At 34.2% G+C, this 24,193-nt stretch overlaps 3 protein-coding genes and 1 non-coding gene across 5 annotated transcripts; 2 read left to right on the top strand and 2 right to left on the bottom strand.

Moving 5' to 3' along the window:
- Window positions 1-391: 391 nt before the first annotated feature.
- On the bottom strand, window positions 392-463 carry Trnad-guc. The gene has a single exon. It is a non-coding gene; the product is annotated as a tRNA-Asp (tRNA).
- A 12,288-nt stretch (window positions 464-12,751) lies between these two features.
- On the top strand, window positions 12,752-19,661 carry LOC120771203 (cysteine dioxygenase type 1). 2 transcript variants are annotated; one of them, XM_040099105.1, is made up of 3 exons: window positions 12,752-12,945; window positions 18,600-19,185; window positions 19,255-19,660. In XM_040099105.1, the coding sequence occupies exons 2-3, from the start codon at window positions 18,621-18,623 to the stop codon at window positions 19,434-19,436; spliced, it is 747 nt and encodes a 248-aa protein (XP_039955039.1). In that variant the 5' UTR covers window positions 12,752-12,945; window positions 18,600-18,620; the 3' UTR covers window positions 19,437-19,660. The 2 variants fall into 2 exon arrangements, with proteins under 2 accessions (XP_039955039.1, XP_039955038.1); XM_040099104.1 differs by lacking the exon at window positions 12,752-12,945 and adding an exon at window positions 15,708-15,837 and having other exon boundaries at window positions 19,255-19,661.
- Window positions 19,662-20,224: 563 nt separating this feature from the next.
- On the top strand, window positions 20,225-23,064 carry LOC120771200 (transcription factor grauzone). Its single transcript, XM_040099100.1, has 5 exons — window positions 20,225-20,494; window positions 20,553-20,808; window positions 20,886-22,029; window positions 22,095-22,482; window positions 22,550-23,064. The coding sequence occupies exons 1-5, from the start codon at window positions 20,372-20,374 to the stop codon at window positions 22,874-22,876; spliced, it is 2,238 nt and encodes a 745-aa protein (XP_039955034.1). The 5' UTR covers window positions 20,225-20,371; the 3' UTR covers window positions 22,877-23,064.
- On the bottom strand, window positions 23,008-24,149 carry LOC120771202 (S-adenosylmethionine sensor upstream of mTORC1). The gene has a single exon (XM_040099102.1). It carries the CDS (start codon window positions 24,057-24,059, stop codon window positions 23,154-23,156), a length of 906 nt encoding a protein of 301 aa, XP_039955036.1. The 5' UTR covers window positions 24,060-24,149; the 3' UTR covers window positions 23,008-23,153.
- Between the last annotated feature and the right edge of the window lie 44 nt (window positions 24,150-24,193).

Here is a 24,193-nt window from a genome sequence, read left to right as displayed (position 1 = left end):
AAAATATTTACCGAATTTATAAACTGAATGAAACGTCATTCGGCTTCACTGTTAACCAAAACACACCATAACACTCAATAACATGGCGCTTACACCTGTACAAAACACAAATGTCAAACAAACTCCACTAGTCCCCATTGGTGTGGATTTAATGAGGTTAACCGAGAAATAGTTCATAAGAAAAGAAACATCTACTCACCGAATGAAATTATTGCACAAAATAATTCAAAACTTACATAATTTACCTTTTATATGAAAATATATAAGTATTTTTTTATAAATTAAAAAAATGTGTCACATTTGAAATAAATAAATAAAAAAATTAGTTATTAAAATGTGTTATCAATGATAAATAAAAATCTTTTGCAACGAAAAAAATACTATTCGTAATCTCCCCGACGGGGAATTGAACCCCGGTCTCCCGCGTGACAGGCGGGGATACTGACCACTATACTATCGAGGATGTTGAAAATAGGTTGTCAATATGTGTATTTGTGATAAATGACAGCGAATAATTCTTTGTTCGGAAGCAACAGTTTTTCATTGAAAGCTTATTTGATACATAATGATAAGTATACGATGGAGCTTTTGAAGAAATCAAACGACATGGAAGCAAAATATACGTTGGAGAAGAGGTTTTAAATTAATAGGAAATCATTAGGGGATTCTCTTGCTCTTGCAAAACCCTTGCACGGTGCACGATTTGCAGATTTTTCCACCTAATGCAACGGCACTACAACAAACACACGCAGAAAAATATTTGCAAGGGCTGTAAAATATGTCAGACCAAAACCCATGTTTATTTACGTGCAATGACACGTAAAAAAATAATTGCAACCCTGTGCTAGCTGTCATTTTACTTAAATACATATTATGACGTTAAATTGTTGAGGAATGTAAATTTTAAATAGATTTTATAATTTCTATTTCAATTATAAAGAGTTGTTGCAGTTTTTTTGTTAAAAATGTAAGCAGAAGGTGCGCCAATTCACAATTGCCGTGCACAATAGTCATTTACAATAAATTGACCGAATCAGCCGTTAATATATCACTAGATTCTGCAATGGGTGCTCTCGTGCCCTTGTATATTTCGGTATAGGATTTTTGCAATCTGCAATCTTACAAGACCAAGAGAATCCCCCTATTGTATACACTTAAAAAGATAAAATATAATAAAACGACCGAAAGACAGATAAAAATCACAATAAAAGAGAAGAAAAATAATAAAAACATGCTAAAAATATTTATTTAAAAAAATATATTAATAAATTAATAATAATATTGTGCTCTTCCGATCTAAATATTCAAATAAAAATAAAAATATTTTTTAAACTAAAAAAATAATATTATTTATTACAAAATTAAAATACTAGTAATAATTTAAGTACATTTATGTTTAATACAACCATATGTGTTTATACATGTTTGTTGTGTCTATTGTCTTCTACCCTTACCCATCAGATTGTGTAACACACGCAGGTTGGTTTTATATTTCGAAATTTGGCAATGCTGGTGTTGCAATCCGGCAACTCACAACTTTAACGAAAAGTTTGACATTTTTGATGTTAAACATACTGAGAACGATTGTCATACGACGGCTATTTGTGTTGTTTACAGGAACTTAAAATATTCATCTCAGTAAAAAAATGGAATTAAATGCCGAACATTTTCGCGTAATTATTTTTACAACTTTCAACGTGGACTACCTCTGAAACATTTCTTTGGATAAACTTAATTAAATTTTGATGAAGCTCTATCAATGACCAGTATTTATCGATGGCATGGTAAATTCAATCGAGGTCGTAGATCACTCTAAAAGGAATTTCAGGAAGGTAGACCAAAATCAGTTGTTCCGGTAACTATTGATGCTCTGTGCAAACTGCAGGATCGTCAGGCGACCAATCGTGAGATTAAGACAATTAGAGGCATTATTGCGATCAGCATACATTCAATATTACATGAACATTTCACTGTAAATTTTTAACCCCCCTTTGTTGAAAAAAGCCCTTTCAGTCACTGTTTTAAAGAAGAATATAATCTCATTAAAAAGTTGTTGGGAGAAGGAAAATCTTGCAAGTTTATCGAATATTTACTCGGATGTTCTGCCAAAGTAGTTGCGAATGCAAAAAAATTGAAGCCAAATCCAGAGGACAGAAAGAGGCTCTTTCGCGACCCCAGTTGAGAAAAGTTGTGATTTGGGACCAAAGAAAGCCATTTTATAACTAAAAAAATTAAAGATTAGTGAAAAAGTAGTGTTCCTATGTTCACATTAAGAAAAATGTTGATAATAGCTGACCTTTTCGGCAGTAGCCCAAGAAAAAATCCACAAATTCAACCTCGTCATGTGCAGGCCACAGTTAAACAGATGAAACATTTCGCAAAATATTTTGATCCGACGAAACGAAAATTGTTTTATTTGGTTATCAAGGACACCGAAAGCCAGAATATGGTTCATTTGATACTAGATGTGTTTCCCGGACAGTAATACACGGAGGCGCCAAAACCAACGTATGGGGGTGCTTCTCTTACTACAGTCGAGGTCCGTTGTTTTGGATTAAAGGAAACATGGATGCCAAATTAAACGTTGAAATAATGAAGTCGACTACGCTACCACAAGAGGAAAGATATTGCCGCTGAAATTTCTTTATCAACAAGACAACGACCCCAAGCTTACCAGCATGTTGGCAAAACACTCATTTCTTTGAAATGAAATTGAGTTTATGAGCTGGCTGACTTACAAAGTCACCTGACCTTATTAATAAGGCTTATTTTATATTATTATAATGAATCAATTGGTTTCTGATGTGAAATACTTAATACTGCTGTAATGAATCACTGTTGACACAGCTGGTGTTGGAACAGTCAAGGATCTTACTGGCATCGTTAAAATATCGGAAGGACCAGTTGAAAACTATTTTGAAAGATCATTTGGGCCTAAGAAAAGTGAATTATGGACCGACAACTCTTGGTGCACCACGATTATGCACCGTCGCATATTGCATTCATTCTTCGTGATTTTTTCGTCAAATTTTTAAACCAATATCATGCCACAACCACCATATTCGCCTGATTTAGCTCCGTGTGTCTTCTGGCTATTCAGCAAACGACCGCGCAGGGAAAACCGTTTTCAGTCAATTAAAGACATTAAACGTGCATCGCTACGCGCATTGAAGGCTATTCCGGAAATTGACTTTAACAACTGTTTCGAGGATTGAAAAAGACTATAACTATGAGGGGGACGATGTAGAAGAATACATTAAGAATTTTTAAATTATGAAAAAAGTGTTACTATTTTTACTAATAGTATTATACGGATTATTTTTTAAGTTTGTATACATAGATCTATATAATATAGATATGCACATATGTACATACTCGTATGTCTTTAGAATACCATATAAAGGTCTTAAGCCGAGTTTCTAAATATTGATTTTTTTTCTACTTCTTTAATACAAAATAAATTTAATATTTATTCATATTAATTTGCAAAAATTATAATTTATTTTAAAACATTTTAATATTTTAATTTCACTAACTTCCTTAAAGAAAAAATCTTTGCCCATTGACATCTGGCCAAAGCCATTGTTATGAATATATAAACAAGTCTTCAGATTAATTAATTTGTTTATAATGATATTCTGTTATCACTGTGTTAATATAAAATGGTAAACACATACATACATATATAAATATAAGTATGTACATTTGTATGCAGTATATAGTATGTGTATTGTCGTAAATAAATTTGTACATATTTTATACAAGTGCAGATTAATGCCAAAAGGCATGTCAGAAAAATAAAAAATAAATAGAACAAGTAAGGAAGGGCTAAGTGCGGGTGCAACCGATTATTTTATAATCTCTGCAACTGCAGCAATCAAAGTCAGGGAAATAACTTACGATGTAAAACGTCCGCCAGAGGATCGGACTTCAAGCAATTTTATATATACATATGTACATCACTATATATATAAATCATACACAGACCGACATAAGGTTTGTTAGAAAAACGAAAATCATTATATATAGTATATGGGAGTTGGAGTAGTATCTAACCGATTCCGTCTATTGACTATTATCATGCCACATATTAAAAAATGTTCCCTGGATTTCATTAAGGTACCTTACGTACAATCACATGGAGTAAAGCCAACCGGATGTTCTTAAAATATTAGTAAAATAGGAGCTAGGGCAAATTTTCGCCCAATTTCAGCTATTTTAGGCACAAAAATACACTGTCATGAGTAAAATACGCTAGCCCTTTTTCATTGAGATAACACAAATATTGGCCGATATGTGCGGTACAAAGTCACCCGTAAGTTCGAAAATCTTTATATTATGTATATGTGGGCTCAGGGAAGTATTGATCTGATTCAACTCCGACTGACTGTCCGTCTATCCGTCCGTTCGTGCAAGTGATAACTTGATATACAATATCTTAATGAAACTTGGTACACGTTCCTTGGCAAAAAAGTAAGGAGTTCGTAGTCAAACCGTCATTAATCGAGAGCTTATAAAATGACATAACTAATTACCAAATTGAGATATTAATCTATAATTTGGTGCAGAAGATTACAACAACCGTTGACAGCAAATATTATAAGAACCCCAAACAATGTGAAAATAGATAAAAGTACTACTGCATCGAATACTCTCAGAGATGGAGTGTTTTCAGATAAATCTTCCGCAGAACCTTTCTATCAAAAACTTGTAACGCAGATGGAGTCATGTGTAAAAGTGCACGCAAGTGGGGAAAGTTCTTTGAGTGCCATTCACTAGGGAATGGTCAGAAACAATTATTTTACATATGGCTCAAGCAGCACACGACTTCCGACCTTAGACCAAATATCCTCTGGGTAGCTAAAAAACATCCGTTCCGAGGGTTGTGCGCTGGGTTTGGGACCGGTCACGTAAAAAACACCTCCCAATGAAAGAAACCAAATCAAGCCTCAATGAATATGTATATTCGGAATAAAACTTTGCACAAATAGTGTTTTTGACGTATGCCATCGAGTCTAAAAATTGTCAAAATCCGACCGAAAATGTGGACGCCAGTACGTATGACTGACTTTTTGCCGAAAATATCGGTCAATCTTTGAGATATATTATTGAAATTCTAATAACAGTGTATTTTTGTGCCTAAAATTGATAAAATCGGGCCAAAACTTTTTTTGAAACATCCGGCTGGCTTTAGTCCATATATTGCTTGAGAATAAGTCCTCAAGTATATTTAGGCAATGTCAAAAATTAATGCAATCAGCCCTTCCATTTCTTTGCCCCCCACTATATCCTATTGCACTTGACCCCAGGTTAGTCAAAATGTGTGATATTTTAATGAAATTAAGTGGACACATTTTAAAAGTTATTAAATTATATTAACGGTTTGGTGCTTAATATAAATAAATAAAATTGAACCTTATATCCCTAATACAAAGTGCGTTCCAGAATAAACAGGACTTTTTCTATATGTCGACTGGTGCGTTAGAATCAACTATCTTTATCGATTGTCCAGTGAGAAGTGTCAGTATGTTTGTGTTATCGGTGCGAAAATGAGCTTCGAACAAAGAGCCAACATTAAATTTTTTTCTAAAATACCGAAACGATGATTGCCTATCCCGTGGCAGAGTGCACGAGAGGTTTTAAAGTGGTCGTGAGGACATAAATGACGATCAACATGTGGGCCAATCAAAATCCGTGATCACCGGAAATTCCATCTAAACTGTGCGTGAATTCATCAAAAATCAGACGAAATCATCATTCAAATTCATGGAAATGGAATTGAACATCTCCAAAACATCGATTTATCGCATTTTGACCGAACATTTGGGCTTACGAAAGGTGTGTTCACGGTTTGACTGACGACCAAAAATTGCTCAGAATCCAACATTCGAAGGACGATTATTTGACCAAAGATCACATTTTAACCGTTAACCATTCCCCGTATTCACCTGATAAGGCACCGTGCGACTTCTTCCTTTTCGGAAAAATGCATTTGCCCATGAAAAAGAAGCGTTATGCAGACGTAGAGGCCATTTAAAAGGCTTGCATCGGCATACTGGCGGCCATACCGACGAACGAGCTAAAACACTCGTTCGAGATGCTTTTGGACCAAGCAAAAAGCTGTATTGAAGGAGAAGGCGACTATTTTGAATAAAATAAATTGATTTTGCCGAAAAAATCATTTGTTTCGTTTTTTTTAAGTCCTGTTTACTTTGGAACACACCTTGCATATTAATCTAATTAATCATTATAATGAATTCCGATCCTTTGGTGGATCGGTGATTTGTGGTTTTGACTCGGAAGACGAAGATCGTCCTGAGCGGCCTAAGAAGTTTGAAGATGAGGAATTGAAAGCATTATTTGATGAAGATTGTTGCCAAACACAATCCTTGGGAGTCACTTAAGCAAACATTTCAAACCGGTTAAAAGCAGCCGGATACATTACATTTGGCCAGCGAGTCAAATCAACAACAAAGACGAATACCCATATCGCCAAAGTAATTTTGCGTATGGTATGTGGTGGGATCAGAAGGGCGTGCAGTATTATGAGCTAGAAAAGCCAAGTGAAACTATTAATGAATAATGTTACCGACAACAACTCATCGAATTGAAACGAGAGACTGCCGAAAAAGGCCGGAGTTTGCAACTAGACAAGGCAACAATTTTCCAACTATGTATTTGGAAAACACCGGCTGGAAAGTTTTGTCTCACCCGCCTTATAGAGCAGACCTTGCCTCTTTTGACTACCATTTGTTTTGGTATATTAAATGAATTTTATGACACCCAGAAGGAAATATCGGAGATATTATAAACTATATAGGTTTTTATACATGGGGAATTGTAAATAAAACGCAAACATTAAAATATTTATTAATATTTCTTTTGTCGCCTTCAAAGTAATCCCCAACAGATGCAATACACTTATGCTAACGATTTTCTAGTCTTGAAAAGAGTTTACATAAGCACTTTTTGGGATGGCCTTTAGCTCCTTCAGCGTATTTTGTCTTATCTCTTCAATCGACTGAAAACGGGTTCCACGGAGCGGCAATTTCAGTGTGGGTAACAAGAAAAAATCACATGGATTCAGATTCTGGTGAATACGGTGGTTGATCGATGGTATTCATTGCGTTTTTGGTTATAAATTCGGTCACAATCGTGGCTCGATGCGATGGTACATTATCATCGTGTAAAATCCATGAACTGTTCTTCCACAATTCCGGCCGTTTTCGATGGATGTGCTCAGGCAAACGCCTTAATATAGACAAATAGAACTCCGTATTGACCTTCTGTTCCTCCGGAGCTAATCTATGAATATGGGATCGGAATTCCAACGATTAAGCATGTCCAATCTTTTTGAAAAAATTCAGCTTTATCGGATATCCACCAAAATCTTTCGAACGGGCTCGCGAGAGATGTCGAGCTCTATTGCCATCTCACTAACACTTGCTTAACGATTTTCAAACACTTCACTTTTTTAATATTTTCATCAGTTGAAGAGGTCGAAGGGCGTCCAGACTTTGAAGGCTTTGTACCACTCGTTGGCTTGTGCTTTTGATAAAACTTAATCGCCTTAAGCTTGTTCCAACATTCGCAATCACTTCGCACACGAAATTTGGTTAGAAATTCAAAATTTGAGACAAGATCTTTGTTCGGTATTTTTATCCATTGTAAAAATCGTAACGCACTACTGATGTGTACCGTTTTATGTAGCGCCTGTAAACTGTAAACTGTTTGACAGATCGCGCTCATATTTGGCATAGAAATTAAAGACAGTCCTATCAATTTAGCAAAATATATTTTTTTGAAATATCGTTTTCCCGGGAAATTTAACAGAGAAGAGAGTCGATTTAGTCATATCCGTGTGTCTATTTATATGCGAACTAGTCCCGTAGTTTTTGAGATATCGATTTGAAACTTTTCGCACGTCCTTTTCTTCCCAAGAAGTTGCTCATTTATCACAATCGTCGATATCGGATCACTATAGCATATAGCTGCCATACAAACTGAACGATCAGATTGAAGTCCTTGTGAGGAAAACTTTTAATTTTACTAGACTTTTAAGCAGCGAGTTGTTTCTGATAATTATGTCACTATATGTAACTATAAGGCAATTATTTACAGTTACATTAAAAGTAAATTCACAAAGAACCCTATTTACATAATCGAAAACCACGTCAGTGTAACAAACTAACAACTTTCCAATTATGCATAAAATAAAATGCGAGACACGTAATGTTTTTCATCTTCTTTTCATTCTGAATTAGTTTATCATAATATATTGCAACAACATGACCCCACAACGCCAAAAATTGCTGATGAAACTATTTGGAAACAAATTATCAGCTGAACAGCTGCAACCTCGACTTGAGCAACTGTTTGCCTAAGAGGAGACTTGAGCTAAGACGCTCGAGCAACGGAAGAACACGTAACATTTCTCTTTAGTAAATATTATTTTGGGCAAAGCAAACAACGAAAAAAAAGAATTCTCAAGAGAGATGAGAAGGTGAAAGATGGCAAACTAATATGGCAACAAAAACAATATTACAACAAACAATGTTGACGCGCACGTAGAAACAGGTAGCAAGTGATGTCCACATAATTATGTAGATTACACACACATACATACATATGCGCCCTAAGTTACCGTTATTTATGTTAATGACCCGAAAACTGCCGCCGAAGTGCTACTGTTGGCAGGCATTAATTGCCGATTTGAAAACACTCAAAGAGCAGACATGTCAATACACACTTAGCAGCCACCAATTGGATCAATGCGACAACGGCGTGTTGTTGTTGCGGTACCACAGGCGCCGCTAATTGCAAACACTCAAAGAGAAAATATTGAAATAACAAAAAACAGAATAGAGCGCAGGTTGAGGTTGTAGCGCCATTGATGATAGCAAAGGTAGCAAAACAACAGCAACAACAACAAACTGGAGACACACAAGGAAAGCTAGCAAGCCGCGTCTGCTGTGTGGCTGGCATAGCAGCCAATGGAATTGAGTAAATCACATGAAAATGTGATGATACGAAAATGTTGTTGTTGTTGTGATTGTGCGAGGCTGAGCTGTGGATAAAAGCCACACAAACGTGCAGGTACGCAACACTAACGGTTCAGAGCCATTCGAAGTTACAACTCGCTGCGTCGACTAACAAATGCCACTAAATCATGCAAACAATTCGTGTAAACAACAAAAACAACAACAAAGGCAACAACATCGTAAACATTCAGTAATTAGTGAAAAAGCAAATGTTACAAGTGCATTGAGAAAACATTATCAGCTCGTGAATATTCATGCCACACGCCAGCGTCTTTGCAACCACAAGCTAATCACACAAACTTTATACATCAAGTGAGGATCATAAACCAGCAGATCATTTGCTGCAGTCGGTTGTTTTATTGCCATATTGCCATATTACTGTTGTGCAGCTTAAACTTTCATCGGCATTGAAGCGAGCGCAATCATCGATTGCAACGGTTTTCGTTAAGCGTTGAGGTAAATTGCGCGCTCGTTAAATTGTTTGGCTTTTATAAAGTGTGTGCGATCAGTGCGAGTTTCCACTAATGTGTCACCGCAAGCGTTTACAGCATTCAGCCAATACTGAGAAGAAAGATACTGTCGAGTCAACGAACCGGGATAGCAGCGATAATCAAAGGACTGCGGAGACCAGAAGTGCCACCATGGTGAGTCTAACTAATTTATTTGCAATTAGTGGTTAGAAAAATGTTCAGAGAAGTGCAAGGCATATGTTAGATTAAAAAGGTGTGGGACCAGAAGGCCACAATAACAAAGGTCTCGGCAGTTTTTGCTTACTAGCATGGTAAAAAACTTTTCAGCTTCTTCTCGAACTGGCCAAACGAAAGCTCAGATTTTGTTTACACTTTTACAAATTGATCCCTTCCAAACCCTTCTACAACCAAGAACTGTCAGATTGAGCGCTTTCTGGAGCTAGTGAGTTGAGAACCCTTCGGCTAAGTTGAGTTAGTCATAGTAGCCGCTAAATTTTAATTCATTTGTCAAAATAAAGCTGACGCATGTGCAGGTGCTGCACATCGGCCCGCATGTAATAATAGCAAGTCATTTTGATATGTCTTCTATATAAACATTTTTGGGAATCACTCTGAAAGCCGCTATATTCACTCTGCTGCTTCTGAGAAGCTTATATAATGATATATTCATCCCACGAGCATGAGCACGAATGATATACATATTTACCTCACTTCGATTTTCTTTTTCTTAACTGGCATCGACAACGCTTACGCGGTTATAGCCGAGTTAACAACTGCGCGCCAGTCGTTTCTTCCTTTTTGCAAGGTGGCGGCAATTAGAGATTCCAAACGAAGCCAGGTCCTTCGCCACCTGGTCTTTCCAACGGAGTGGAGGTCTTCTTCTTCCTCTGCTTCCCCCGACGGGTAATGCGTCGTATAATTTTAGAGCTGGAGTGTTTTCGTCCATATGTATGACATGTCCTAGCCAGCGCAGCCGCTGTCTCTTAATTCCCTGAACTGTGTCAATGTCGTTGTATATCTCATACAGCTCAGCGTTCCATCGAATGCACATGTTTCGTTAAAAAATATATAATATATTTTAAGAGCTGAGCGTTGATTACCAGCATTTCAGAGTCGGATATCCCTTTTCTCATGTATATCTTGTCTCAAAGCAATTGTCATCAGAAATTTAATGAACAAAATATCTTCGAGAAGAACAATATTTTTGAAAACTTGACGCTTAGTCAAAGAGTGGTTGTAGAATAAGATAACTTTTACAATGCCATCATTTGCTGAAAATCGTGCCAAACTCCAAAAAACTCTCGGCGAAGCCTCACAAACTGAGCACAAAATTGTACTTTTCAATTTATCGCCGAAAAAAGTTGTAACTAGGCTTACAAGGATAGTATATGTTAGACTAGATAGAAAATAATTACATATGTATATATGTGACTGAACTCTCATAAATGAAGTCTATTGTCTCCAAGTTTTCATTGCGGGTTTTCAAAAGACGGTTTCTATCACTTTTCCTTAGGTTTTCCGAATCATTTTGTCAAAAATATATATGAATACTACTGACCGACCGATTTCAACCAAATTTGGTACGTAGCATTCCTCTGAAAATTTCATATTGCAGTGTGAAAATGAGCAAAAACGGACTGCGGCCACGAAGTCCCTTATAACATAATTTTAAATCTCATCTGATTCCTTCCTCTCGAGTGTAAAAATTAAGAGGCAATTAACATAATGGTATAAAACTTTGCACGAACACTGCCTTTGAAGTATGCCACCTTAGGACCAAAAATTGTCCAAAACTAACAAAAACTATTCAAGCCCCTGGGTACCAGATATGTGGACAGGACACATGTACGTATAGTTTATTTTAGCTTAATATATAATTTTCGAATTTCCGGGTGACTATACGACGTTTTTCTTATAACGGTGCATATTTGTGCTTAGAATGAATAAGATCGGGTGAAAACACGCCCTAAACCACATATAACTAACAGGCCTTATGTATCTGAAGGTACTTCCCTGACACATATGACATGAACATATGATTGTGATTACTAAATGAACAAAATGATCTAATGGTCTACTTATCACTTGAATGTTAGGCTCATATAACACACCTACCACGAAAGTTTTAACGCTTCATGTTTTTAGACAGTAACAAATAAATAAAATATCTCGTAGATTTCTAAAATGTTGTCACGAAAAAACCCAAGAGCGCAAATGAAAACCCCCAATCGCAGGAAAACCCATACTAAGTATAGGGTATTTTTTTTAGAAGTACAGATTTTCATAGAGAGAAAGATCTCAACCTCAGTTGTCAAAGTAAATACACTTTCACCGTTAAAAAAAAAAACAACGGTGTCCGATTGATCTCGAATGAAAATGCTCTCTAGGCCTCTTACATTTATAAAACTACAATCTATGGTGTTTTGAATGATTAAGGCGTTATTGGTCTATACTTTTTCATAGCAGACTTTGACATCAGTGGTGAGTGCTAGAGTTAAAGCTTTTCGATACTGTTATTCCCGATATATTTATATAAAGAATAGACACTTTTGGAGGGCGGTTACACTTGTCAGATAATAGTACGTTTTTTGTACAAGCACTTTAGGGGTTATATACAGAGAGGGCCGAAAAAAGCGAATTTTCCAGAATTTTTTTCTGAGAAAACTTTTAAATATATTGATCCAAAAATGTTTCCACATATTATGGTATCTTTTAACTGTATTATAAGACTTGGTATTAGTAAAAATATTTATTTGGAAAGCAACTACATCTGATCTTCGGGAGCTCCTCTCAAAAAAAGACGTTTTGCGGTGATCACTATATCTCTGAACTGGATTCTCTGAAAAAAAAAAAAAACAGATTTCCTTAAAGTAATGTTAAATCTAGTAATTGAGTCAATATTCTATACTTGTTGGAGGGGACTATGCTGGAAAATGTAGTGCGAAATTGTTCCAACAAGGATGGTACATAATGAAAGGCCTAAACATTATTTGCGTTATTTGAAATAAAAACTCTATACCGCTGAAAAAAACACCCTTAATATACCATACATTTATAAATATCATATGTATATATTATTTGACTCATATATTTGAACTTATTTATGTATGTATGTATGTGAGCGTATACAAACAGATATTTATTTGATGTTATATATAAAACTTGAACCTATATATTATTAAAAGAAGCTATCGCGAGCTTCAATCTCAGCTTATCGAACAACTAGGATTCTCGAATCATTCATATTCTCTTATTCGAAACGTGCGCGTCGAGCCTTTTGAAAATTCTGAAATTAAGAACGTTTTAAGAATTAACGAAAAATATTTTCAGTTTAATATCGAGTTATCAGCTGCAAGAGGGGATTACTATATACACACATACATATATATAAAACACGGATACACTCACATATAGGATAACACGCAATTTGAATTGTAAGTTCGAACAAGACAAGAATATTTGTGAAAAAAATTATTATTTTCTTAATTCAAAAAAGTTGTGGTCAGGAATTTTCCATAAACATTTATGGAAAAAGTAAAAAAAAAAATGTTGATGCCCTAATCAGCTATTTAATTAATGAACGCTGACCTTAACACACCGTACGCCATACATACATACATATGTATGTACATACAAAGATACGTAATAAATAAGCACACTTTTCAATTACGTTTTAAAGTAACGTTTTAGCCGAGAGATAAGCCCAACGAGTGGCTCAAATGCATTTATTATTTTTCCATTTGTACTCTCAACTTAAAAATGTTGATACCGTTATAAGTGATTTCAGTGTAGGTGTAAGAGTATTGCAATCAGTACTCTATGACCTCTGCTTACAGTAATGAAAACAATTACCAAAAAAATTATATAGTCAACTTTGTATTTGTAAGTGATTAGGGTAGAAGAAATTCAACAAAAATTATTTAGATTTATTTATTTAGTTCTTAATATACATATGTACATATATGTTTTTATGTAGCGCAAAGCCAAATTAGCACGACTGCACTACACCTTAAAAATAAAATATGAGCATGAGTATACCACCTTCCAAAAAACAAAATCGCGTGAAATGCTTTCATACGAGTATACGTTGTCACTATCGCGTTGGTGTCACAAATAATGGGTGAAGTGTGATTTTGATAACGTGTGGAAAATATTAATCAGCTATACGAGTTTTGTGTATGAGTAAAAAACACGGACGATACATTGTTCTTAGAAAGAAACCACCTGTCGAATAGAAAATACATTTTTTTGTATGTATACTGCGAACGAAATTTTTTCAAATGTATTTGTTTGTTGGTTTTACTTCTCACAATATGTTACTCCGAATAGAATTGCGTAGGTTGGTATTCTAAACTAACTGTGCTTTCGTGAAAACATTAATGACGAGCCGAATTGAAAATATATTGCCTACATTTAGGAGCAAAGTTCTAAAATCATTGAAGCCAAGTGGCACGATGTTATAGATTTTAGTTTAGGGGTAGAAAATTGCTAAATATTATACAAAAATAATTAAAAGAAATAAAATAAATGCATCTTTTTTTTAAATGGAACCAAAATATTTATTAGAAAATATAGAATAGAAAGTATTATTAGAATGTACTCTAGATTTTTACAATTAATGGTTGAATTTGACCACCAGATCCAAGAAAAAAACTTTTTTTATTTTTTCATAATTTAAAAAATTTTGTAAAAAAAATTATATTTTTTTTTTAATTAAAATGCGAAATTATTTATTTTTTTTTATATAAAAAACTGAGCAATTTTGAGCCTGACACTATTTGAATTCATTATTTACTATACATTATACCATACACTATATAATCACATCAAAACTGCGCATTTTTTAACCTTATATCCTTAGATGTGTTAGCCAGTATATACTTACAAGCACTCAAATTTGTCTATAGTCATATGAGTTTCCGAAATTATATATGTACATAACTGCGCATTAACAAATGTGTCAAAAAACATTAAAGCCCGTTTTCTCAATGTCGCGTTAGCAGACATTTGACAGTTAAGCTCTTGTTAACTTAACCACGACTTTCGGTAAAGAAGCTTTTTTTAACCAGATCGTAACTGACGGATGGCTGCTAACCAGACATTGAGAAAACTGCCCTAATTATTATATCGCGATGGATGGAACGTTAAATCAGAGTCTGCGACCTTAACTGGCTTTGCAGAGCCAGTATAAATGTAGATCACGTTTAATTGCAGATATTTATGTAAATGTTTAGGCCAGTCATCTTGAGCATTAAAGTGATCGAAGTCTTAATTAATTCTGTCCATTTAAATTACAATTTTTTTGTCTCCTTATAAGTAAAATAATTTATTTTGCAAATCTTGCAAATTAGTCAAAATAAAAGTTAAATGTCAAAATGCTGTCAATCTGCACATTAATATTTATATGTTGGACAATGTCAATAATAATATGGCGCTTAGACTTTCGATTGAGTTAAGAAAATAACCCGAAAACATTGAAATTGTGTACTCCATTCCATTTTTATTTTGAAAATTCTTCGGTGGCTAGACCTTAACTAATTTATGTATAAACAGTGTGCTATAAATATTGTATTATTTTACTTAATTTTTGTATGTACGTCATTGGTATGTCATACGAGAAAATTCACAACATATTTTTTTTACAAAATAACTATTCTGATTAATCTAATTGCACGTAAATAAATAAATATTTTTATTTGCGTAAAATTACAACAAATTTCTCTTAATTTAACATACATACATACAAACATAACCGGATACGAAGTAAATATTATTGATTTTAAATAGTCCAATTTACGCTTAAAGCTCAAGCATATTCCAAATTTTTATGTAACAATACTGCGAAATTATTAACTGAATTGCCATAATGTTTACATATACTCGTATATGTATATATATATATCTATATGTATATAGTACATGTATATATGTATGTTCATACACATATGTATGTACATGTATGTAACTCTACTTTGGCTTATAAATTTATAAGCATGTATTTGTAAATATGTATATGATTTATTTTATTTACAAAAATTATATTTACTGTATATATGTATATATGTATGTATACAAGTAGATTAAAGGCATCTATCGCGAGCTTCAATCTCAGCTCAGCAAAGAATTGTGATTCTCGAATCATTCATATTCTCTTTTTCGAAACGTACGCGTCGAGCCTAAATCAGTGATTAAAAAATTAAAAACAAAAACATTCGAAAAATATTTTCAATTTAATATCGAATTTTAAAGCTAAAAGCTGAATGTATAAAGACAATACAAAAAAATCACGGATATACACGTACATAGGAGAGCAAACAAATTCAAGTGTAAGTTTAAAGCATATTACAAGGATGTTTCTTCAGAGAGAAATTTTATTTTTATTACTAGTATTTCTTTTTAAATTCGAAGTGTTAGTTGCGGACAGAAATATTAATTAATAATAAATACGTATTTTTATGTGTATGTATATTTATCACAATGAAAAAATCACTTTTTGATGCCGTAATCTGCTGATTAATTAATGAATATTGACCTTAAAGCACCAAACGCTTTTTTTTTACTCACATACATACTCGTACATATGAAATAAATAAGCTTATATTTCAATTACGTTTTAAATGCATATATCGATTTAGCTCAGATATAACACTATTTTGATTATTTTATTGTTGGATTATTTAAGATATTCGTCAAATTGTTTTGGAAAATGTTGCGAAAACAATAATCCTCGATCTTTTATAAATTCGGCACACTTCTGCTTACGTAGTGCCGAATATCGCGTCGTGTGAACTCAGCTTAATTAACTACCGTTATACATAAATTATTTAAAAGCCGGGATACCAATCTGTAAACTCTGCTTACAGAAGAACAGTAAAACATACACATACTCGAATAATTACACAATAAAAGGTGTATTTGGTTATACGAGTACCGTAGTAAAATATACTATGAGCAACAAATACTTTGTTCATAATTTTTAATTCTCAATTTATATTTCAAAACTATGTTGTCCAGCTAACAGTAATCCTCTCTGGCCCCAAACTTGTGCCAAGGTTTTTTTCCAAACCTCGAAACAGTTGTTAAGTCAAATTTTGGACGAATGGGTTTCGCGCGAAATTTCAATTAAATAATTTTTGCCCATAGTTGTATATAAGCGATAAGAATTTTATGTAGCTTATATAAGAACGAATATGTTTTACAGCATCAAAATCAAAAATATAATTCTAAGATTATCATTCATGTGCATATACACACATCACAACCAGACATAATACCGCTTTGCGGAAATCCCAGTAATTCACGTGTTACAAATGGTGAGTTTAACTGTTATTTTGAAAACGTGTGTAAAATCTGAAGCAATGATTCAAGTTTTGGGTATGAGTGTGTGAGTATGTATTTGTTTAGGGTGTAAAAAACACCTGTCGATTAGAAATTAAATGTTTTTCTATTCAATGTTAGTGAAAAACTTTTTAATTGACATAAATTTTGTATGTTTTTAATTAGGTAAACTTGTTGACCCACTACTAACCAGGTGTGTTTGGAACTTTAACTTTTGCAACAAAAATTCCACATTCTACATACAAATTTAAAAGTTCCAACTATTTGGGTACATTATTATTATATACCCCAATTTGGGCGTAACTGAGAATTTTTGAGTTACTATCCAATTTATCGTTATTATCTTATATACATTTTATAATTCAATCGAAACTGCGTACTTTTGAGGCTGTTACTCCTAGTTGTGTTAACATAACCTCTTCTCCGCAGTCAAGCCAACAAATGTGTTAGCCAGTACTCAATTTTGTCTATAGTTATATAAATTACACAAATTATATATGTAATTGCGTATTATTAATAAACACTAATTATTATAACGTTATAAAATTAGTGCCTTTGCAGTACAAATGCAGATCACCTTTAACTGCAAATACTGAAATGACTAATTGGTTTAGACCGATCATCTTGAGTATTAATGTGATCGAAGACATATTTAGTATTGTCCAATAAAATTAAAATTTTTTTTCTTCATATAAATTAAATAATTTATTTTGCAAGTATTTTATATTAGTCAAAATAAAAGCAAAATGTCAAAACGCTGTCAATAGGCATATTAACATTTGTATGTTAGATGTTAATAATAATAACATGGTGCTTAGACTTCGTTTCGATTGGGTTAAAAGTAGAAATTGGTTAATTTGCAATCAATCAAATATATGTAAAATTTTTTTGTTTAATGCTCTTAATTAAATTTATTGTCTGTAGCAAAGCGCACATGACACACTCATTCCATGTGACGATGAAACTATATTTTCAAACATATAAAAACCTAAAACCAGAAGCAATCACAAATCAGAGCTTATCTACGTACGTACACATACAAACACATGCATATATATGTATATGCCACAAGTATGCGACTATTTTAGTGCTTTGGACAGATGTTAAGGAATCACAAACTGTTTGCTGTTTTTTTTCAAAAAATATTATCACAAATGCTTTCTACTGCGCATACACAAAATTGTGTCAATATACTATATACATATGTACATATATACATATTCACACGTATTGTATATATAGTACATATACATACATATGTATTCCGGAAATTAAAACTATTAACACATAAAATTTTAAAAAGCGGTTATCAAATAGGTATAAATGTACCGTTAAATATACAGTAATGTCAATTGAGTCAATTTGTTTTATTTGTTATAAAATCAATTTAAACACGCATTATAGAGATAATTTCTGACCATTAAATCGAAAATACACATAATTTGTTTTAATTATTTGAAAAAAAAAAATCATTATCAAAAGAATGACATTTCCAACAAAATTTCTAGAGCTAATGGGACAAACCAGTGGTCAAAGATAATAGAAATAAAAAATCAAAAATGTTTAGATTATAAGAGACCTAACAAATCAGAGAAATCCGATTTCTAGGAAAAGAGATCAAATTGGTCACTTGGTCAGTCGTATTGAAACGCGTCTTTAGAAAAATTTAGTAGAATTCTCTTTAAAACAGTTATAATACAAGCTTTAACAAAGAAAAAACTTCAATCATTATTTTCTTGCTCCGACACAGGTTAATCAAACTTGCACCGATATGGCGCTTGCCAAAGTCAACAGCGGAAATGCAGATTTGGAGCAGGAGCGTTATTTGCGTGATGCCACACGTTATTTTTGTGGCATAGAAAAACCACTGAAATATGGTCCCAGCATAGATAGCTTAAGTGATTTGATCACTGCACTACACAAAGAGTTCGAGACGAACTTCGTAAATATCGAGATGGTCAATCACATAATGTTGACATACAAATCGAATGCACGCGAATGGAAGCGTTTCGCCAAGTTCGATCGTTTTAAGTACACGCGCAATTTGGTCGATGCCGGCAATGGCAAATTCAATTTGATGATCTTATGTTGGGGTGAAGGCCAAGGCTCCGCCATACACGATCATGCCGATTCGCATTGTTTTATGAAGATGCTTAAGGGTGATCTGAAGGAGACGCGCTACAAAATGCCATGCACGCAGGCCATAGAGATGTCCAATGGGGCGGACATTGGACAAGTGGATAGCGATAGTGAGGGGGAGCATGTTTTCGATAGTGCAGAACTGACAGCCGAGGGCGACACCACAATAACTGTTAATGATGTGGCATACATAAATGGTAGGCATCTCGTCAAACAATTTGGCGTTAAACTGTTTATTAAACCAATTTCTTTTTTTATAATCTTAGATAACCTCGGCTTGCATCGTGTGGAGAATCCGAGTCACATTGAGACCGCTGTGTCACTGCATTTATATTGTCCACCTTTCGATGAGTGTTCTGTTTTTCATAAAAACTCTGGCAAGCGTATAAAATGTCCCGTTACATTCTGGAGCAAGTATGGCGTGCGTCAAACTGAGTCCAACAAATAGTTACGTGTGAAATAGCCGTTATATTGGCTAGTTTGTCCACTTTTGGGCAGCAATTAACGTGATTTTTGTTGATCGCCGAAAATCCTAATATTATGCTCATTCACTTAGGAATTTAATATATGTATATTTTATATAAACTATAATGTAAACACTTTCTTATATTTGTTGAATTTAAGAAAAAACAACATTCCAAACAACCAGCAACTGGTTTTTCTACTAAAATATATAAAATTGTATAAAAAGAAATCATAGGCAAAAAAAAAGAAAGATTAAAAAAAAAATGATATAATATTTTGTATAGATATTTAAAGTTTTTATTATAGTAGACTTCAAACTTAAACCTTAATTTATTTGTTATATTGAAAATTTGTGATTTTTATATACAAACTTATTTATAAGGCAATAAAATTTAAAATGCACAAATAAAAACATAATAAAATAATTAATACTAAAAATATGTGTTAAAAGTTTTAATTCTTAACAACCACTCTGTATCACTACATCACACTGGCGGCAACACAAATATGTAAATAGAGTTGCCAGTCCATATATGTACGTGTTTTGAGTTATGTATTTTATGCGATGTTGTAAAAAAATGAGAATTTAAAATAATTTTCGAAAATTAAAAACTCAACTTTAATATTTCAGTTGCAATATAGTAAAAAATTGAATTCTAACTTGAAACGAAGCTGTCCAATTTGAAAAGCGCTGACATTTCGCTTTATGATGTCTGTCATTTTGACATTTCTCATATTTTTTGCATAGCTTGTTTGTGTTAGTGGGTACGCTTTTGTTGCAGTTTTGTGTATTTTCAGAAGTTGCTGATTTTAGTTGTGTTTTTGTGTCATATTTATGCTTTAGAAAGATATTTAAAGCAAATGTACGACAAATAATTGCGTTTAATTTAAAAAATATAATATTTTAACATTTGTGCAATGGCGTGTTTGCTTTGCATGGAAGTTGCCACAACACCGGCACAACGTTTCATTGATATTTTCTCTGAAGAAGGTTGCCAAATGACAGTCTGCAGCATTATAGCCAAGCATTTGTGGTTGAAAGTAAGTAAAATAAATGTAATAAATAAAATTTAATTATTAACTGTGGAGCGGTATTTAGCCTGAACGGGATATATGTACGGGTCAACGCATCTGTTGGACATGTTGGGAGGCTTTACGGGACTTTCATATATTTTATCAACGTGTAGCCGAGGTACATAATCGTGCAGATTGGAAGACTCCATTTGCTCATATTGAGCAGGAGCAGGAAAACGATCCATTGCCACAAGAAATTCATCTTAAATCGGAAGACGCGGTGGATACCGAGGAAAAGTTACAAAACTCTATAAATGTGGAAGAGAACATATTCGACTCAGGTTTGTGTAAATATACTAAAAGAGTTTGTTTTGTGCACAACTAATAAGTTTTGATATAAAAATATATATATATTTAGAAGTAAAATTGGAAGTGTACGATTTGGATTTATTACCACAAATCGAAATCATCGAAGAGAGCACACCCATAAGTGAAAGGGCACAACGCGCAAAGCGTCGTGGCCGTCCTCCAAAAGATGCAAATGCCAAAATATCAGCAACTACTAAACGTGTAAAGCAAGAAACACCTCAACCGTGTGCTGAAAATAATGATGATGATGATTCAGAAACCGAATTGCCTTTATCTGTCTTACTAAGTACTAGTATCAAGACTGATACCAAGGAAGATGCTAAATCTTCTATTGATACATTACCACAAGACGAAAAATCAAGTGAAAAAGAAGTTACAACTACCGCAACTGCGGAACCGGAGAAACGAAGACGTGGTAGACCTAGAAAAGTACGAAATGATGAAGAAAAACCTAATAATAAAGATGACACGAAAGGTGACATAAAAAATGAGTGTAGTATTATGAATAGCGACGACGAATTTGTAGACAATGATCACGACTTTGCCCCTGCCGGCGGCGTATCAGGAACAGATGATAGCGTTGACTCCAGCAGCGAACATACAGATTCTGATCACAGTTTACCCGACTTCGAACCTAAGCCACAATATGCTGTCATACCGAAAAGAAAGATTGTTAAGCCGAAAAAGTATCGTAAACGCGAAAAACCACTTGTGCCTCCTAAACGTATGTCACGTGAGGAGATCGAGGCGAAGCGTGCACAACAAGATGAATACGATAGAGTAATACGTCAATTTTTCGGACGTTTTGCTTGTCCTAAATGTGAATTGCTGGTACAAAATTTTGCCGAAATACGTGGGCATTTTCGTGCTTCGCATAATGAGGATCCGGGTTATATGATGTGTTGCGGTCGCAAATTTCCACAGAGAAAAGCTTTGGCCGAGCATATTTATTTACATTGGAATCCAGAACACTTTAAATGCACCACATGCGGTAGGCTATTCACCGACAGTCGTAATCTCGAGCAACATGAAGAGGCGCATGTTAATCCACCCGAACCGAAGGAGCGCAAAATGTTCCAGTGTGACAAATGTCCGAAAGTTTTCACAACAAAGGCGGCTTTTGAACATCACTCCTTTTCCAAGCACGTGCCCAAGTCAGAATTCAAATTCGCATGCACGCAGTGCAATAAAAAGTAAGTCGATATCAACATTTCGCTTTTGTTATTAAAAATATACGCATTTATAATCTCTTTACAAGATTACCAACACAACGTAAGCTCAAGGATCACATTAAATATAATCACGATCCGGAAAGCACAATTATTTGTGACAAATGCGGCAAACAGGTGCGCACGCAGTACCTTAAAAAACACCATCAACTGGAGCATTCCGAAGTGCCACGGCCTGTGCCCCAGCCAATGCAGTGTCAGATATGTGGCACTTGGTTGCGACACATGTCTGGCCTTAAACAGCATATGAAATCGATACATGAAGATCCGGGTGGTGAACATCGCTGCCAGATTTGTAATAAAGTCTCGACAACATCACGCGCACTCAGGCGTCATATTTACCTCAATCATGAATGTGAGCGCAAATTCAAATGTACAATGTGCGAGAAGGCATTCAAGCGACCACAAGATCTTAGGGTAATGGCAGTAGCCGTTGAATATATACAAGTTTATATATATTCACCTTTGTATTTTATAATTATAGGAGCATACCTCAACACATACTGGTGAAGTGTTATACACCTGTCCTAATTGTCCAATGACTTTCTTCTCGAATGCTAATATGTATAAACATCGACAGCGTTTGCATCGTGCTGAATGGGAGGCGGATAGGAAAAAGCCCAGGCATATAGCGAATATTATGGCGCAGGCTATGGGTGCGACAGCCGCTTTGAAAGCAAAACAAGCTGTAGGTGCGGCAACGGCTTTTTTCGCACAAAAGATGAACACGAGTGTTAGTACGATTAGTACAGAAAGTGTCAATGCCAATCCGGAGGCCGTGCAACAACATTTAGAAATGACTATACAATAAGATTCACTGAGATTAAAGAGAATAATATATATACATATATATATATCATAAACACAGTTATTTATTAAGTTAAATATAAGTCGCTCAAAATAACTATAATAGTATTTCCAACAGTTATAAAAAAACTGTATAAGTATGTATATGCATACAAATAAAGGGCATGCTTAAAAGAGTTTTACATAATTGAATTAAACTTTTTAATTTTCGATAGTAAATAATGAAAAAAAAAATCGACAGATTCCACACTCAAGTATAAAAAAACATGTAGTGTTTATAATCACACTTTATCTTGTGGTATATTTATTGTCTTTGACATATAATCCTCGCGATGCAATTCAGCCCAACGTTGTGCGACTGCTGGAATAAGCGATTTTCTGAATACCATACAAGTGATGTGTGCCAATTTTTCAAAACAGATTCTATAAAATCCCAAGGTACCCAATGTATAACGCCAATTTTTCATTAATTTCGCATTTTTGCCTACATGCTGTGAATCTGGTGTTATGATTATCAAAATGCCTTCAGCATGTAAAAGTTCGTACGCCTTTTGACAACAATGTAGCCGTTCCTCTGGCGATGGTATATATTCTAATAGTAGACTAAATATAACACAATCGTAATATTCACATGGTAAGCGTAGCACTTCTCCACCTTCAGTGATTATTTTTTTGTCTACCATAATTTTTAAGAAATCTCCTTTTAGAACATCACTTGTCGCTGGGCACAGATCAATTGCGGTGACGCTAAAATTGCTTTCGCCAGCAAAGGGATTAAAACAACTGCCTACGTCAAGTACATTTACAGAATTTGTAAAGGATGTTCTTAATTCACTTGCTTCAAATGTTGGCATATCTGTGTACGATGCCGCCAGTCGTTGTTCACGATCACGTTTTTCGAGAAAAACTTTGTTCGTAAAAAAATATGAATTGCAGTAGTCAATTATCCATTTTACACGACTGCGAGCATATAAATTAGGATTTGTAGTGTTAGTTTCCCAAATAGAAGCTAAACGATGCATAGCTGTCGAGTATTGCTCCAAAAGCGCAGTGTTCTGTAAATGCTCACTCCAAGCTTCTTTCATTCCTTTCAATTTGGATTGAAATCTCAATTTGTCGTGACAGTCCTTGATGATCGATGCCAGTCGCAAATGTTCCTCTTTAGAATCATTAGCGCACTCATCCATCCTTGTATTATTATTTATTATTTTACTTAAAAAAATACAAAATTTTTGCCACTATACAAAATACTCAAACCAAATCAGCTGGTATTTGAATGTTTGAGAAGTGCTGTCGTTACAAATGATTTACACGAAATTAA

This window comes from Bactrocera tryoni, chromosome 3, assembly GCF_016617805.1.
Source record: "Bactrocera tryoni isolate S06 chromosome 3, CSIRO_BtryS06_freeze2, whole genome shotgun sequence".
Taxonomy (NCBI): Eukaryota; Metazoa; Arthropoda; class Insecta; order Diptera; family Tephritidae; genus Bactrocera; species Bactrocera tryoni.
This window is presented reverse-complemented; position numbering and strand designations above follow the sequence as displayed.

Bases quoted from the DNA above. Each gene is read 5' to 3' on its own strand.
- LOC120771203 (XM_040099104.1), top strand. From the start codon at position 15,772: ATGTATAAAGACAATACAAAAAAATCACGGATATACACGTACATAGGA. The intron at 15,838-18,599 runs GTAAGTTTAAAG...GCTCCGACACAG, and splicing joins GAGAGCAAACAAATTCAAGT to GTTAATCAAACTTGCACCGA. The intron at 19,186-19,254 runs GTAGGCATCTCG...TTATAATCTTAG, and splicing joins TGATGTGGCATACATAAATG to ATAACCTCGGCTTGCATCGT.
- LOC120771200 (XM_040099100.1), top strand. From the start codon at position 20,372: ATGGCGTGTTTGCTTTGCATGGAAGTTGCCACAACACCGGCACAACGT. The intron at 22,030-22,094 runs GTAAGTCGATAT...TCTCTTTACAAG, and splicing joins TGCACGCAGTGCAATAAAAA to ATTACCAACACAACGTAAGC. The intron at 22,483-22,549 runs GTAATGGCAGTA...TTATAATTATAG, and splicing joins AGCGACCACAAGATCTTAGG to GAGCATACCTCAACACATAC.
- LOC120771202 (XM_040099102.1), bottom strand. From the start codon at position 24,059: ATGGATGAGTGCGCTAATGATTCTAAAGAGGAACATTTGCGACTGGCA.